Source organism: Mustela nivalis (genome assembly GCF_964662115.1).
Source record: "Mustela nivalis genome assembly, chromosome: 14".
Taxonomy (NCBI): Eukaryota; Metazoa; Chordata; class Mammalia; order Carnivora; family Mustelidae; genus Mustela; species Mustela nivalis.
Window position 1 is genome coordinate 18,820,375 of NC_139033.1, and position 15,838 is coordinate 18,836,212.

General features: G+C 60.2%; 1 protein-coding gene across 8 annotated transcripts in view; it reads left to right on the top strand.

Moving 5' to 3' along the window:
* Positions 1 to 15,838, top strand: part of EP400 (E1A binding protein p400) — a 97,808-nt gene that overhangs the window by 65,045 nt on the left and 16,925 nt on the right. For 7 of the 8 annotated variants that reach the window (XM_082699896.1, XM_082699895.1, XM_082699893.1 and 4 more), the window contains 13 exons: positions 2,814 to 2,954; positions 3,147 to 3,230; positions 3,557 to 3,691; positions 3,913 to 3,957; positions 4,037 to 4,190; positions 4,398 to 4,639; positions 4,768 to 4,941; positions 7,167 to 7,303; positions 7,444 to 7,500; positions 10,105 to 10,183; positions 10,271 to 10,522; positions 11,415 to 11,463; positions 11,541 to 11,650. In XM_082699896.1, the coding sequence (XP_082556022.1) occupies positions 2,814 to 2,954; positions 3,147 to 3,230; positions 3,557 to 3,691; positions 3,913 to 3,957; positions 4,037 to 4,190; positions 4,398 to 4,639; positions 4,768 to 4,941; positions 7,167 to 7,303; positions 7,444 to 7,500; positions 10,105 to 10,183; positions 10,271 to 10,522; positions 11,415 to 11,463; positions 11,541 to 11,650 (1,659 nt within the window). The remainder of the gene's footprint in view (positions 1 to 2,813; positions 2,955 to 3,146; positions 3,231 to 3,556; positions 3,692 to 3,912; positions 3,958 to 4,036; positions 4,191 to 4,397; positions 4,640 to 4,767; positions 4,942 to 7,166; positions 7,304 to 7,443; positions 7,501 to 10,104; positions 10,184 to 10,270; positions 10,523 to 11,414; positions 11,464 to 11,540; positions 11,651 to 15,838) is intronic. The other variant, XM_082699894.1, reaches the window with a different exon arrangement.

Sequence of the window (15,838 nt, forward strand, 5' to 3'; positions counted from 1 at the left end):
TGTGCTTTGTTTTTGGGCAGTGCTGGCTGTGTAGACACACCGTAGACCTGCTTTTGGGGCCACATCCCCTCCTGCCCTGCCTCGTGGAATAGCCTGGCTGCAGCTCCCCCCGGACTCCCCTGCCCCTTGGCCTGCTTGGGGGGGTTGCTCCCTCCTCCCCCTCCTTCCTGAGTGTCAGTTTCTGGGCTCTTGGCCTTGGAGGTACCCCCATGTCCTAGGCCTCTTCCCACTCTCTTGCCCATGGTAGACGGCTGCCCTGGCTCCCCTGTGGTGCCCCTCTACCCCCATCCCCACGCCCTTGGTGAGGAGGACTTGCCACAGCCTTGGCTATTTTAAAGGTCCTCGTTCGGTTGAAAAGTAATACATACGTGGAAAAGCTTCAGGGATTTATCATGAAAAGTAGGTGTCCCGCACCAGATCCTCCCCCTGGCTCAGCGATGACCACTTGGTGCGGATCCTCCTGCCTCCTTCCTGGAGTTGCCGTGTATGATGACCCCATCCCCTGTTCTTTTAAAAACAGGTGTTACGTCATGAGGTTAAAAAGAAAAGGTCAGGGGCGCCTGGGGGGCTCAGTGGGTTAAGCGGCTGCCTTCGGCTCAGGTCATGATCCCAGCGTCCTGGGATCGAGTCCCACATCGGGCTCCTTGCTCAGCAGGAAGCCTGCTTCTCCCTCTGCCTCAGCCTGCCTCTCTGTCTGCTTGTGCTCGCTCTCTCTGACAAAAAAAAAGAAAGAAAAGGTCAGTTCACTCCCAGAAATACTGACCTTTCTGTTGAAAGTGTCACACGTGTCCTGGGAGAGAAACGAGAGGCAGGAGGGTGTGTGCGGAACATGGCATGCCGTGCGCAGTTGTTTCAGGGACGTGTGCTCCAGGCGGAGCAGCGCGCTAGCTCAACGCACAGGTGCTGTTCTAGTGTGTGTGTTGAATGTCTGGCCACGCGTCGGGCATGTTCTAGGCAGGAGGGACCTAGCGCTGACTGAACGGCGTGGTGTGCCGCCGCCCCCCGTGCAGCGTATGGTCCCGTAAGAGGAAAGACTGTAAGCCAGCAGACGGCTAGAATACGGACTCCCCCTGCTGCGGCCAGGAGCGATGTTCAGGGAGGGGCGGTGTGGGCAGAGGGACCATCCGGGCAGCTGGGGGTCAGCAGGAGATGAGGGGTGACGGTGGTGGGGCCTGGCTGTGTTCTTCCAAGTGGCCCTCTGGCTCTGTGCTGAGTCTGGGTCAGAGGCCAGTGGCAAGGGCACGGTTGGAGCAGCCGCACACAGAGCAGCGGTGCCAGGCAACGTCCTCGCCTGACTAGTCCGGGACTCCTCCAGCAGGGGCGACGCTCTTCAGGGGCTTCGTGCAGGGAAACAGCCTCCGGGGAAGGTGTCGTTGAAGCGCAAGAACCCCCTGGGAGCACCGCATCACAGAGAGGAGCTTGAGAGGGTGTTCTAAGGAAGGGCTCCCCAGAAACCACCGCCCCCCCATCCCCAAGTGCAGCTCTCTGCCACACGGCTGCCGTGTGTCTGGCTTCTGGTTCAGGTCGTGGTGGTTCTCATGGCTCTGCGACAGTGTGCTGTGGTCGCTGTGACGTCCTTCGCCGGCCCACCGTCTGTTTTGAGCCGTGCATCTGTGAATATCTTCTCCGTGTCTCTTGGCAGATGCGTGTGTGTTTCCGCTGACTTCTGGGGAATGCACCTTGGGGTGGGGCCCCTGGGTTGTCGGGGAGCGTGCGTGGGACCCACAGGGGCTGGCCAGGCCAATCTGTGCTCCGGCAGCGGCATCGGAGGCAGGGCTTGGCGTGTCCTTCCCAGCAGCGTGTGGCAGATGTGCCCGTGTCTCTGGTGGGTTTTCCTTTGCTGTCGGCCTGTGAATTTGGGCGTCTCTGCGCAATCCCTGAAGTGTCCGCTCACGTCCCTTCCCCGTGTTTCGGTTGACTGGGCGGTTTCGTTTTCTCAGTGGTCGGTGTCTGTGTTCTGTACGGATACACATGGAATACCTTCCTGCATTTTGGGGGTGCCTTTGGGGATGCGGTCGTGAAGCCACGTAGTGGCCCTTCGTATCCTGGCTGTTGCTCTCGTGTGCTGCTTGAGAGACGTTCTGCTGACCCTGGGTCGTCAGGACGTCCCCCTCGCTTTTACCTGGGCGCTTCAGTGTGTGTTCTGCATGTAGTGTGAGGTCAGATTACGTTGTAAGCTGCAGATTTTTCCAAATTGCCAAGGAAAGAGGTCATACAGGTCCTAATCGACACCCAGGAACCAGAGACTGTTGGGTTGCGCCTGCTGCGCGAGTGTGCGCGTCCACAGCTGCCGGCGCGCGTTAGGCCTGAGCTGCTCGCCGTGGGAAGGCGCCTCCTTCCTCTTGCTGCTGCTGCTCTGTGGGGCCACTGCCCGTCTTACACGCCTGATGTGTGTGGGCTTGGTTTTGGCAGCCGTGGCGTCGGCTCATTTTTCTCCTGTTCACGCCGTGGATAGAGGCCTGTGTTGTGCGCCATGCGGAATCGTTCTCATGGGTCAGAGCCGTGGCCATGGCGCGTGTCGGGCGTGAGGTTGAACGAGGTGCCCCGTCCCGCTCTGTTCTCGGGGTTGGCAGCTTGGTAGTGTGGCAGCACGTGGCTCTTCCCTGGGCCTCGCCGTCCAGTGTGAGCCCCTCACGTTCGTTCTCCGCCTCCCTCGGGGCTTCGTTCCCTGGGCCCGAGCGGGAGCGCGTGACCACGGGGAGGCTCCACGTGCGGTGCAGGTGTGTCTCGTCGGTGTGACGCAGGGCAGCTCCTTCTCCAAACCCTGGAATTTAAAAATACGTGAAAGTAAGACAAGCCCGTAACTTCTTTAGGCCCTTAAGAGCATTGAGTACCTGGAGGAAGACGCCCAGAAGCCTGAGGAGGAGGCCGCGCCGGGGGCGTCCCGCTCTGACAGCCCGAGGCGGCAGGAGGAGCCGTCACAGCTGGAGGAGTTAGCGGACTTCATGGAACAGGTTCGGGCACACACTTCCTTCTACTTCAGCCTGATTTTTCTCCATACGCTTCGGTGTCTTGGACGTTTTTTTCCTTTGGTTGCTTAGAGTAAGAACGATCACTTTCTTGATTCAAGTGTCAGTGGGGGTCGTCTGAGGACCTCAGCCTTGGTTAACTTGCTGTTCACCCTGTTCAAACGATTTCTGAAACAGCTTACGCCTATCGAGAAGTACGCGCTGAATTACCTGGAGTTGTTCCACACGCCGGCCGGCCCCGAGAAAGAGGGAGACGGCGAGGTAAGGGGTGGGCTCAGCCTTCAGAGTCAGATCTGACCTGAAGTCAGCGTGACTTGCGTGGGATGAAAGGAGTAAAAACCGGACTGAGCGGTGTGTAAACAGATGAAAGATCAAGTCTGGGAAAACCCCAAGGAACACTTTTCCCTGGAAGCAGCTCTGTGCTTGATGGAGAGTTACCTGTTGGGGCGGGAACAGGTCCAGAGCACGTGGACCCATGGTGGGGGGACATGGCGGGCTCGGCTGGTGACCGCAAGAGCAGGGGCGGTGTGGCGGGGGTGGGGCCTGCGGGGCGGATCTCAGGGCTCCTCTTTGTGGTCTTCCGCCAGGACGCCGTGCTGACCGCCGTGAGGGAGTGGGAGGCCCAGAACGCGAGGGCCCTGCGGGAGAGGGAGGCGCGAGTGCTGCAGGAGCAGGAGCAGGAGCAGCTTCTCACCTACACCAGGGAGGACGCCTACAACGCGGTACGTGCGGCTCGGGCCGGCGCGGTGCCCGAAGCGGGGACAGCCGGCGTCTGCTGCTACACGCTTGGCTGCAGACCTCTGCTTCTGCTTGGGCTTTTCCCGAGTGTGGTCAGACGGTGTCGCAGGTACTTGGAGACCTGCTGGGCACGCAGGTAGAGAGCCGGTGGCTCTCGGTGCGCATCTGATACTGCGTCGTGCTGATGCGCTGCCCTCCCCCGTAGGAGTACGTGTGCGAAGGTGCCGACGGGCAGGTGGAGGTCATGCCGGTGAGTACGGTCTCCCTGAGTGCTGGGGTGGCCGCCGGCCCTGGGGCGCACCGCTCATGGCGCGCCCTTCTCCGCACAGCTCTGGACGCCGCCTACGCCACCCCAGGACGACAATGACATCTATGTGGACCCAGTCCTGTGTCTCACGTACGAAACCACGCCCATCCCAGAGTCCAAGCTGCCTCCCGTGTACGTGAGGAAGGAGCGCCGGCGGCACCGCACGGACCCCTCAGGTGCGCCCTCGCGGCCGGGCCGGCAGGGGGTGGGGTGGGGGAAGCGGCGCGCCTGCGGCCTGCGCGGCGTCCAGGCAGGAGAGTCGGGGTGTCTGCCCCGAGACGCCTTCGCGCCGGGCCTCCTCGGTTGTCCTTGTCCCCGTTGGCTCGCCCGCGAAGGCGTAGTCCGCTCGCCAAGGGCCGCGCTGAGAAGGGCTCTCTGTCCAGTTGCAGGCAGGAAGAAGAAGCAGCGCCACGGGGAGCCGGTCGTCCCCCCTCGCTCGCTGTTCGACCGCGCCACGCCCGGCATGTTGAAAATGCGCCGGGAAGGGAAGGAGCAGAAAAAGAATATTCTGTTGAAGCAGCAGACACAGTTTGCCAAGCCGCTGCCGACTTTTGCTAAACCAACAGCCGAGTCAGGCCCAGACAACCCCGAGTGGCTCATCAGTGAAGATTGGGCGCTGCTGCAGGTGAGCGTGGCCCACAGGCCACGTCCTGTCCCCTCCCGTCCGCGTCCCAGGGTCATAGCCTGGGGGCAAGCGTGTGCACCCGTGGGTGCGGCTCGCTGACGGATGCCACCTGGAACCCGGTCCTGCAGGCCGTGAAGCAGCTGCTGGAGCTGCCTCTGAACCTGACCATTGTGTCCCCGGCCCACACGCCCAACTGGGACCTCGTCAGCGACGTCGTCAACTCCTGCAGCCGCATCTACCGCTCTTCCAAGCAGTGCCGGAGCCGCTACGAGAACGTGCTCATCCCCAGGGAGGAGGGCAAGGTGAGAGCAGACCCCCCACTCGGCCGCGGAGCTCCAGCCCCCGGGCTCGGGGGAGCCCAGCGAGGCAGGAGGCCTGTGCCGCACCTGGCGTGGGCCGCGCACAGCTGTCCTGGCTGCAGGCAATGCGGGACGTGGCCCTGGGCCTGAGAACTTGCTCGACGTGCTTGGAAAATTCCAGATGCTGTCTGGAGGCTCCTGTGCCACTGAGAGCTTGCTCCTACCTTCCTTTCTTTCTTCTTCTGTTTTTAGTTTTTATAAAGATTCTGTTTATTTGATAGAGTGAGAGGGAACACAAGCAGGGGGAGTGGGAGAGGGAGAAGCAGGCTTTCCACAGAGCAGAGAGCCCGACGCAGGGCTCGATCCCAGGACCCTGAGATCATGACCCGAGCTGAAGGCAGAGACTTAACCCACGGAGCCCCCCAGGCGCCCCTGCTTTTTATTTTTTGCAAAGGCGTCGGGTAAATGAAGAGGACTCGGCTCCGTCGGCTCATTTGGCGAGAAGTCTGTTGTGCCTCCCGTGCCGTTGCTTCGGGTTTCCACCGGCTGTGTCGGCTGCCACAGTGGTGGGACCAGCTCTGGACCCTGGTCCCAGCTGACGGTGCGCGTGCGCACAGGCTGAGCGCGTGGAGGTTGGGTTCGGTGTCTTTCCCGTGGTGGCGGCAGCCTGACCCCCGAGAGCCAGCCCCTCGGACAAGCGTGTCTGTGGTGTGGTTCCCACGCGTGCCTCTTGTTGCTCTTGGGCCAAGAGCGTCTCTTTCTGTTCGTCCGTCTGCTGTCTTCCCCATTCCCCCTTCTCGCTGCTCACCTGGTGGGCTGCCGGCGTTGACTGGGGTCCCCTGAGCCCACCGGATGGCACGGGGCAGATGCAGCAGAGGCGCACACGTGGGGCCCAGATGTGGTGTGCAAATCATGGCTTCAACCGTGCTCTGTTTTCGTGTTCCTGGAAACATTTTGTCTTAAGGCCTTGATTTGCTTGTCGCTTAAAAACAAGAAAGCAAGTGTTCCTCACAATACCACTTGTGGCGCCTTCGCCAGCGAGACTTCGTGGAATCTCGTGTTTGGTCTCTTCTGTGTTGGAAACCCTCCCCGCGGCAGCTGTGACATAACGTGGAGACGTGTAAAGTTGAAGCTCTGTCTGCCTTTCTAGGTCATGGGAGAAGCAAATCTAGAGCAAAGGCAGAAGTGCGTTTTTTAGCTCCGAGGGGACAGCGTGGGTAAATGGGCCGGCAGCTGTGCAGAAGGCCAGGTGATAGGGTCAGAAGCAGCCGGGGGGTTGGTGTCCTCAGCCGCCCGCTGGTGGCAGCCTGTGGGGTGGGCTCAGGCAGGAGCACCCTCCCGCTGGTGGCGACCTGGGCTCACATGACTTCCCTGATTTTATTCTTGTTCTGCCTTTTCTCCTTCACTTTGCTGGGACATGGAAGTGCTCACAGATGCGGTCCCCTGTTCAGGAGCCTCCCGTGCTGGTCTTGTTCTTCTGAGTTTCGTCTGATGTGGGTCTCCTTGAAATAAAGTCTTTTCTTAGCACAGATGACATGGGAAGGCGGTGTGGGCGGCCCTCCAGTGTGCGGTTCTTACCGTGTAGCAGTTGCCCTCCGGCACGCTGTGTTTGAGTCCTGGTTGTGGGGCAGTGAGAGCCTGGGACGTGGTTGGGGGGGGTTGTCCCAGGGTGCCCTGTGGCTCAGCTGTGAGACCTGGTTGCCAACAAGCACGCTGGCTTTACACACATGGTGTCAGGAGACTGGTTTTCTCTACGGCATGAGGGTCGCTCCAAAGTTGTGCGGGACGCTGAGCTGTCTTGGAAATGAGCAGGTACTTGGCTTAACGGCAGGCCGTCGGCTGGTAGTACGGTGAAGCCCCCGAGAGCGCTTCCACGCCCCCCATACCTCTCCCCTGCGCTGTGCGTGTCGGTGGAGGCCTGTGCCTGGGCAGCTGCTGCTTGCTTCCCAGGGTCTGTCACTGACGGAGGTGCGCTGGCTCTGCCGCAGCTGTCGTGTAACCTTGGGCACTTTGCCCAGCGGTCACGTTTCCCTGCAAAGGCAGGGAGTCCTGTGCTGGGTGATTGCGGGTTCACGCGAGATGAAGTGCGGAGAGGAACAGTGTTCGCAGGCGGTGGGCGGTGGTGTTGAGCCTCGGGAAGAAGGAACTGTGTTCGATCGGGAGGTTGGAGGTCGGGCCTCCAGATGAGCCACTGGCTGACTGACGTGTTGCTGTGGGTTTCGTCTCAGAGTAAGAACAACCGGCCCCTGCGCACAGGCCAGATGTACGCCCAGGACGAGAATGCCACGCACACGCAGCTGTACACGAGCCACTTCGACCTGATGAAGATGACGGCCGGCAAGAGAAGCCCCCCCATCAAGCCTCTGTATGCTCCCTGCGCCCTTCCCGCCCCGCCCCCGGGTCGAGCCGGGGCTGGGACGCTGGCCTGCAGAGTGTGCCAGCCACACTGCCTTCCTGGGCACTCTTTCTTGTTTGGTAACCACTGTCTCCTTTCCCGCACTGCAGGCTTGGCATGAATCCCTTTCAGAAAAACCCCAAGCACGCCTCCGTGTTGGCAGAAAGGTATTTCTGCATTTTCTACTCTCGGAAATGATCTCATTTTAGTGTGGTCAGCGAATCGTGCAGTCTGTGTGTCCAGGCAGGCCGCGGGGGGCTGGTGAGTGCCCCGTGGTGCTGCCGTGACGAGGGTGTGTCCTTGCCTGCAGGCTGCAGGGGCACAGATGGGAGAGGCTTTCTCCTTTCTCAGCCGTGCCTGCCTCTCACCTGGCGTGTGTGTTACTGGTTCTACCTTGAAAGTATAGCCCGCATAGGGGAGGGCGTGCTTGCTTGGAAACTGAGCGAGCGAGAAGAGAACCGACAGCAGGTCGGGCAGGGAGATGCCGGGTGTGCGGGCTGCCGTGGGCGCCGAGCGCAGGGTGTGCAGGTGTTTGCTGCCCATTCCCCTTGCTTTCGGCTATTTGCTTTACGTTGAGATGGTGGGAACGGCCTGTCTACATGAAGCCCACGTGCTCGTCTCGTTCGAGCCTTCGTGGCCGCCCGAGGGAGGGTCTGCAGGACACCGGAGGCCCTGCTTTCTTTCTACGCACTCTCAGTGAGGTCCCCAGCAGCGCACATCTCTGCTGAGACCCCCGATGGCCCTTCCTGGCAGCTCTGAGGCAGCCCAAGGCCTGTGCTACCCATCCCACTCTGCAGGCCTGCCTCATGGCCATGCCCTGCTGCTCACGCCTGGGGTGGCCTTCCGGGACATATGCGGGGCTCAGGCCCAGGACCCCCTCACACATCCCTTACCTACCTTGTCGACAGTTGCAGCTTGGCCTTCTGTTTTCTCTCAGAGCACGAATCATCTTCGCGTTCTTTACCTGAGTTACATGGTGTCTCCACGCCTGTGGATGTAAGGTTCTGGACCCTGGAGCACAGAGCAGGCGTTAGCATGGGTTTGTGACGTTACCGATGGTTTCACCCAACTAGTATCTGTGGGTGGGCTGCGTGTCTAGTGTCTGCTGGGCCCAGCAGTTGAGTAGCAAGGAAAAGGCCACGTTCTTATTTCCATAAGTGCAAGATGCAACTCGGAGTGATCTTACAGAGCTCAAGGACCCGTCGTCCTGCAGGTAGATGGAGCAGCCTGGCAGAGCCAGGGGCAAGCGGGGTCTGGGGGCGAGACAAGGGAGTATTCTGCTGGCGTGGGGGGTGTTAGGTTGACCATGATGGGTTTGCGGTGTGTGGGGCCAGCAGGTCCACAGGACAAGCACAGGGGGCCCCTGGTTGTACCTCTGAGGTGGGGGGGCAGGCAAGCAGGGAGGCAGGTGGACTGGGGGCACCAGTGGGAATAGGTTCAGTGTGAAGCCCAGCCGGGGTGAGGTGGTTGGAGGCTGAGAGGTGAGCGCAGGCCTGTGGCATCCTGGGGGCCCAGGTTTGTTTCTGTGTTTGGCTCATGTCAGAGGGATGGGTCCCACGCGGGCCGGAGGACATGACTAGAAGGTGGAGAGGGCGAGGACGAGACCTGAGCACGCAGGCCGCTAGCTGGGGTCAGACTCCGCCTTCTGTGCTCTGGGTGCCCTCTGGGATCTGGAGGTGGCAGCCAAGGGCAAGGGTCCGTGAGGGGTCGGGGGCCAGGCTGTGCACCAAGGAGGAGTCAGTGACGCCGGGTGGCGTAGCTGGGGGGCCTTGCTGTGCATGGGGTGGTTTCTGTCTCCTCAGTGGAGGCACCTGGCCCCACCCGGAACGGACAGACCAGGGGAGCCCGGCTCGGGTCTATGTTTGCCAGGTGTGGTGGAGGGAGTGTTGGTGGAGGAAGGCGTGGCTGTCGATGTGAGAGTGGGGCGTGGGGGGGATCAGGGCAGACGGACGTGGTTGAGGTCGGAGAATGGGTGAGAAGTCAGCAAGTCAGCTGGGGTGAGCCATGGGGGTGGGAGGCTGATGCGCGGCAGCACCGGACCGCTGTGGTGCGGCCCGGGCCCTGCAGGGCAGGGGAGGCCCGAAAATGGGGAGGGTGGGGGTTCCAAGCACAGCCAGGCTGTCTGTGGTGGGAGGAGCCAGAGGTGGGTCGCTCACAGTTGGGTGGGGTTGGGGGAGGCCCCGGGAGTGAGGGTTCCGTGGGAGGGTGGGGGGTCCTGCGGGGACTTCGTGGCGCCGGGCTGTGAGGGGCGCTCCCTCCCTCTGGGCTTTGCTGGTCAGCCTTTGCGCCCGGGAAGCCTGGTGCCACGGGAGGTAACCTGGGCCCTGGCATCAGTCTTATAGACCTGGGGCATCGGCAGGCCAGAATAGGACCTGGGGACGCAGGGCGGCGGGCAGCTTCTTGGAAGGGACTGATGCTCTGCCGGGGAAGGGAGGCCCAGCTTGGGGCCGGTGGTCAGTTTGGTGGGCTGCGTGGCAGGGAAAGGCTGTTGGCCGTGAGGCGCACCCGCCACCTTTCAGGGCATCTGGTATCCTGGGCACGGGACTGTGTGTTGCTGTGGGGGACCAGGCCAAGGCCTGCCTTCTGGAAGGTTTTGTGTTGAAGGGAAACGGGAGTCGGGGTCTTGGACGACATGGGCAGTTTTCTTCTTTCTTTGACTTGTTTCCCAGCACCTGGCAGCTTGGGCGCCGAGAGCTCTGCTCTGGGTTGTGGAGTGCTCCTCTCTCTCCTAGCGTGGCCGCTTATTCTCTGTCTCTGCTGCTGTCTTTCAGCGGAATCAACTACGACAAGCCGCTGCCTCCCATTCAGGTCGCGTCTCTCCGAGCGGAGCGAATTGCCAAAGAGAAGAAGGTGTGGGGGCCGTGCCGCCAGTGCGGGGCTGGGCTGGTGGGCGTGCTGGGCTCCTGACCACGGGTCGTCTCCTCTCCGTTCCCATAGGCTCTGGCTGATCAGCAGAAGGCGCAGCAGCCGCCTGTGGCGCAGCCCCCGCCGCCTCCGCCGCAGCCGCAGCCCCCGCCGCCGCAGCAGCCACCCCCGCCTCTGCCCCAGCCCCAGGCGGCCGGCAGCCAGCAGCCTGCGGGCCCGCCGGCCGTCCAGCAGCAGGCCCCGGCGCAGCCCCAGGCGCCGCCCGCACAGCCCCCGCCGAAGGTGCCCCCGGCCATCACCACCGTGGGCAGCGCTGCCGTGCTGGTGAGAAGGCGCTGCTCTCTGGCGCGGGTGCCCCTGAGGACGCAAGGCGGGGTGGTCTGTGTAGACGCTAGCGCTTGCTCTCCTCAGAGGCAGCAGCAGGCCCCACCGTCCCTGGCGGGAGGGATCATGCAGAGGGGCGCCCTCACTCCCACTTGGCTCGCTCCCGGCCCTGGCCGGCCGGGGGGGGGTGGGGGCACTGGGAAGTCTGGAGTTCAGTGGGGTTTGGGAGGTGTCAGTGTGATATCACCCGGCAGGGCTAATGCTGCTTGTGCCACGCGCGAGCTTCTCTTCAGAGCTGGCGCACGCGTGCTCCTGCACACGCGAGTACTTGAGTCCTTGCTGTCTGTTAGAGGAAGGGGTAAAACGAATGCACAGAGAAGGCATAGAAAGGTAGACTGTGCTGCTGCCAGTGGGCCCTGCTCTGCCGCTTTGCTGCGTGTGCCTGTGTCCATGTATCTCGGACGCTGGGGTCCCGTATGGGGAGAACACCTGGGCTTGCGTAGGGAAGCCTGCGGCCTTGCTCTGCCAGCCGGGTGTGGGCACAGTCCGGGCTCATTTGTGGTTCTGTCTGCTGTGGCGGGCTTGCCATGGGGCATTCTGGCCCAGCTCTGGGGTCAGAAAGCCGCACACTCAGCCCCTGCTTCCATGGCCCCAGGGCACGGTGGCCATGGAGGGACTCTGCCGGGCTGTGGCCCGAGTGACAGGAGTTGGTGGGCAGAGTGGGCCACAGCAAGGTGGTAGGGGTGCGTGCAGGAGAGCCCGTGCAGGGCACGGGGGCAGGGAGCGGGGGTTGGCCCGTGTGGCTGCGTCACCAGGCGGGAGCGTGGAAGCATTTGGAGGTCCCGTGAAGGGGAGAGCCTGCGCTCCAATTCAAGTGGTTTTCTGTGTTCAGCAGGCGGGAGCCCTGAAAGCGCCGGTCACGGGGACGAGTATGCCGACGGGTAAGCAGCCGAGGTGCCCCCGTCAGAAGCCGGGGCTCCCCTCACGGTGCTCCTGCCTCACAGGTCTCTCCCCACAGGCACGGTGAGCGGAAACGTCATCGTGAACACCATCGCGGGGGTCCCTGCCGCCACCTTCCAGTCCATTAACAAGCGCCTTGCTTCACCTGTGGCACCAGGAGCCTTGACCGTGAGTTGTCCCTGCTCCCGGGCACTTTTTTCGTAGCATCTGTGACCTAGGACCCCATGAGGGTTGTTTGTCTGGGTGTGGGGATTTTGTTTTGTCTTTAATTTTTTTAAAGCAATCTTGACACCTAGCACGGGGCTTGGACTCATGACCAGGAGTCGTGCGCTCTCCCGACTGAGCCTGCCTGGTGCCCAGAAAGTTGTTTGCTTTGTAAAGAAATATCCCAGCAGTGCCAAGAGTCCTGACACAGCTGGAATTTCCCAAGATACTGTGAGCGTTCGGGAGTTCGGCAGATGGCTCTCATGGTGTGCTTGCTGACGGCGTGCGTGTGGGGGGCGCTACCGACGGGGATTCCCGGAGGAGGAAGGCAGGGTGTGAGGGTGTGGCGCTGCCGGTGCTGGTGGGCTCTGCCTGTGCCACAGTACAGATGGCTCGTGGGGGACACGGGGAGATAGGGATGGGCGCTCTTGGGGGAACCGTATGGGGGGGTGGCATGGCGTCTCACAAGGGTGGGGGTGCTGTCGTTTGTGGTGCCAGAGCTCATGGGGGTCGGGTGGAGCACATGCAGACCTGTGTGCGGGAGGCAGGGAGGCACCGGGCCCGGGCAGAGCCGTCAGACCCTCTGAGCACAGAATCAGAGGGGACCTTACACTTACCAAAAGACACGTCGCATGTCCAGCTGCCTCTGCGACTTTCGTGTTTGCCATAAATGACCAAAGTAAACAGCCGAGGTTAAGGAGGTGTTTTCCCAGTTTAGTTACATATTGGAAGGCAGCGTGTGCCCTGCACAAGCAGCGCCCTCCTGTCCCTGTTGGGCTCAGAGAAGTGTCTTTTCTTCAAAGGTCTTCCTGTGGTAGTGGAGGCTGGGTGGCGCTGGCAGAAGGATGAGCACGGCTGGGGGGAGTGGGATGCGGGGTCCAGGAGGGACGGCCGGGTCTGCGGCGGGCGGACCCTCCGCAAGAGTGCCGAAGGAGCCCCAGGAGAAAGGTGGGCTTCCCACGCAGTGCTGGAAGGACCGTGGTGCCGCACACAGGCTTGGGCCGTGGTCTCTAACTGCACTGGGTATGAAGAGTCCCTCCGGGTGCTTTGTCGACCCGAGTGTGAGACCCGGAACTGTAAGGCTCTTAGGCGAAAGTCACAGAACATTGTGCTTCCTTGGTTTAGGCAAAGATGTCCTGGGATCATGAATCATTAAAGAAAAATTAGTAAGTTGGTTTTTATCAAAATCAGTAACATCTACTGTTCGAGAAATAGAAACGGAAAACACGGAAAGTACTTGTAGGATACACACGATGAAGTCCCGGTCTGCCGCGTCAGGAGGACTGTCCGGTGATAAGAAAACACTGTGAAACCTGGACAAGATCTGAGCAGTTGTTTCACCAAGGAAGCAACAGGGATAGCAGCCAGATGTGGAAAGGCATTCAGCATCATTAGTCCTCAGGGGGTCCCGTGCAGACCGCCATGCTCAGTCATTCGAGCATCCGACTCGGCTTTGGCTCGGGTTGTGATCTCAGGGTTGTGGAAAGGGGCTCCGTGCTGGACGTGGTGCCTGCTTAGGATTCTCTCCCCCTTCCCCTGCCCCCACTTTAAAAAAAAAAAGAAAAGAAAGGAAAAACCACAGTGAGATGCCACCACGTGTCTCTGGGAGCAGCTTTAGAAACCGAAATCTGGCGGCGGCGGACGTGCCAAGGCTGCCCAGCTGGAGCCCGTCCGTGCTGCTGATGGCTCATGGAATCTTTGAGTCACGTGCGAAGTTGGCCACTTCTGACAAATGTACATTTACTGGACAACTTAGCACTTCCACCCCTGGGTTTTCCCCCAAGGGAAGTAAAATCATAGATGTGCACACCTATGTGTCATAGATGTGCACATCTAGGACACGAGTGTGGCTGAGAAAGGAGACAATGCTGAGGGCCTTCCACGGAGATGGGGGCACCATCCAGGACTGCCCAGCAACATGGGATCGAGCTGCCCGGCCGGACAACAGGGTGTGTGACTCTCCTTTTTTTTAAAAAAGAGATTTATTTATTTATTTGGCAGAGAGAGCGTGAGGTCACAAGCAAGTAGAGAGGCAGGTGGTGGGCAGGGGGAAGCAGGCTCCACGCCGAGCCCTGATGTGGGGCTCGATGCCATGACCCTGAGATCATGACCAGAGCCGAAGGCAGAGGCCCAACCCACTGAGCCACCCAGGCGCCCCAGGGTGTGCGACTCTTAAACACAGTTTGCTGTGGTGAGAGTTTCAGAAGGCCTCGCCTGCTGCGTGATTCCGTTTACTGGGGAGAAGGCAATGGAGTCTGTTCTGTGTCTGGACTGTGGTGTCTCCCTGGTGGTCTGCGTTCGGGAACGTTCCTAGGTCCATGTACCTGAAGTGGGGGGATGTACGGTATGTAAATTGTACTTTAGTAAATCCTGCTTTAAAAATTTGCATATTCTCTAGGTGGCACAGCATATATGAAAAGGTTTTCTAGTTGTGTGATTTAGAATTATTTATTTTTCTTCATACTTGGCAGTAGGTCACTTTTGATTCGGCCGTGTGAACATATACCGAGCTGTAAGGTGGGCCTGTGACGTCACAAGCATTCTCTCTGAGCGACACCGTTCCTCTTGTGAGAGTGCAACGCCCAGATCATTGCACTTGACGTTTCGTTTCGCAAAAGACTGATTTCTACGTATAATATTTTGGAAGATAAGTAACTCACCCATGTTGTGTTTTCTGAGGAACTCTCGCAGACCGGATACTCTTGCTGGAGATGTGGGAAGGGTAACTATTAGACAGGCGGTCTGCTTTCCAGTTCCGCGCCTGGACCGGGAAAGAGCTGCCGATGACAGGGCGGGCTTCCTGGGCTTCCGACGGACAGGACGACTTCATCCCCCGCCCCCCCCAGCTCTTCGGCGCTGGGAGGGTGTGTGGGGTGTACAAGGCACAGCGAGTAGGTCTGTCTAGGGGGCCACAGGCATGAACAGAGTGGCGGTGATTCCTGTACCCGCCAGGAGGCTCCGCACAGCTGTGTGCGCTCGGCGCCAGGAGAGCCCAGGTTGGCAGAGTTTGGGTAGCCAGCAAGAGCAGGGATTTTGAGCCCTTGCTAGTGCCTGAGCACAGGTACAATGCTGTGTGTAACAGAGCAGATTTGAGCAGAAAGGGGCAGAGCGGAAACTGTTTTGGAAGTCCAGGAACAGATTTCTGTTTCTGATGACAGGGGAGGGGAGTTACACTGTTCTCTCAGTGAAACAAAAATTAAAGTTTTAGGGGCGCCTGGGTGGCTCAGTGGTTTGGGCTGCTGCCTTTGGCTCGGGTCATGATCTCAGGGTCCTGGGATCGAGCCCCGCATCGGGCTCCCTGCTCCGCAGGAAGCCTGCTTCCCTCTCTCTCTCTCTCTGCCTGCCTCTCTGCCTACTTGTGATCTCCGTCTTTCAAATAAATAAATAAAATCTTTAAAAAAAAAAAAAAAAAAAAAAAAAAAAAAAAAAATTAAAGTTTTAAGAGAGCTGACCAAAGAATACATAATGATTAGGGCAAAATCTCAGGGGAAGAAACCCAGAGAGAAAAACAGTGCCCTGAGGCAGGGTCTGCCGTGGACATTTTACCTGATCTGGCGAGAGGCTCCAGCACAAGCCCCGGGCTCTCCTGCTCGCCCCGGAGGAGACAGAGGTGCTGACCCTTCAAATGGGAGTCCCGTGGCTGAGCCCTTGGGGAAGGGTTGAAGCAGAAGGAAAACCCGCCTGCCGTCTATGCTGTCACTGAGTGGAGGGACCGGACGGGGATCCCCTCCACCTGCAAATCTGTAGCCGCACCTTGGCCTGTCAGCTTGCAGCTCGAGCGGATGTGGCCTCAGTTGGGCAGGGTTCCCAGGTGGGCGGCCAAGAGCCGGTGCAGGTGCCCTGGGAGAGCTCGCCTGGGACCTGGGCTCCTTAGACCCTCCACGAGTGACTTGGCAGCATAGCGAGTGGTGCACGGTGCAAGATAACCCAACACAGGATGGATGGGTGGCACCCGTGGAAACAGACAGTGGGCAGCCGCCCCCACATGGGATAGTGCAGTTCGAGGGTGTGGATCATAAAGCACCTGTGCTGCTGTTTCTGTTTATTTTTCAGAAGGCTCCATGCCCAGTGTGGAGCCCAACATGGGGCTTGAACTTGCGGCCCCAAGACCAGGAGCTACACACCCCTCTGAGTGCCGGGTGCTATCCTTAT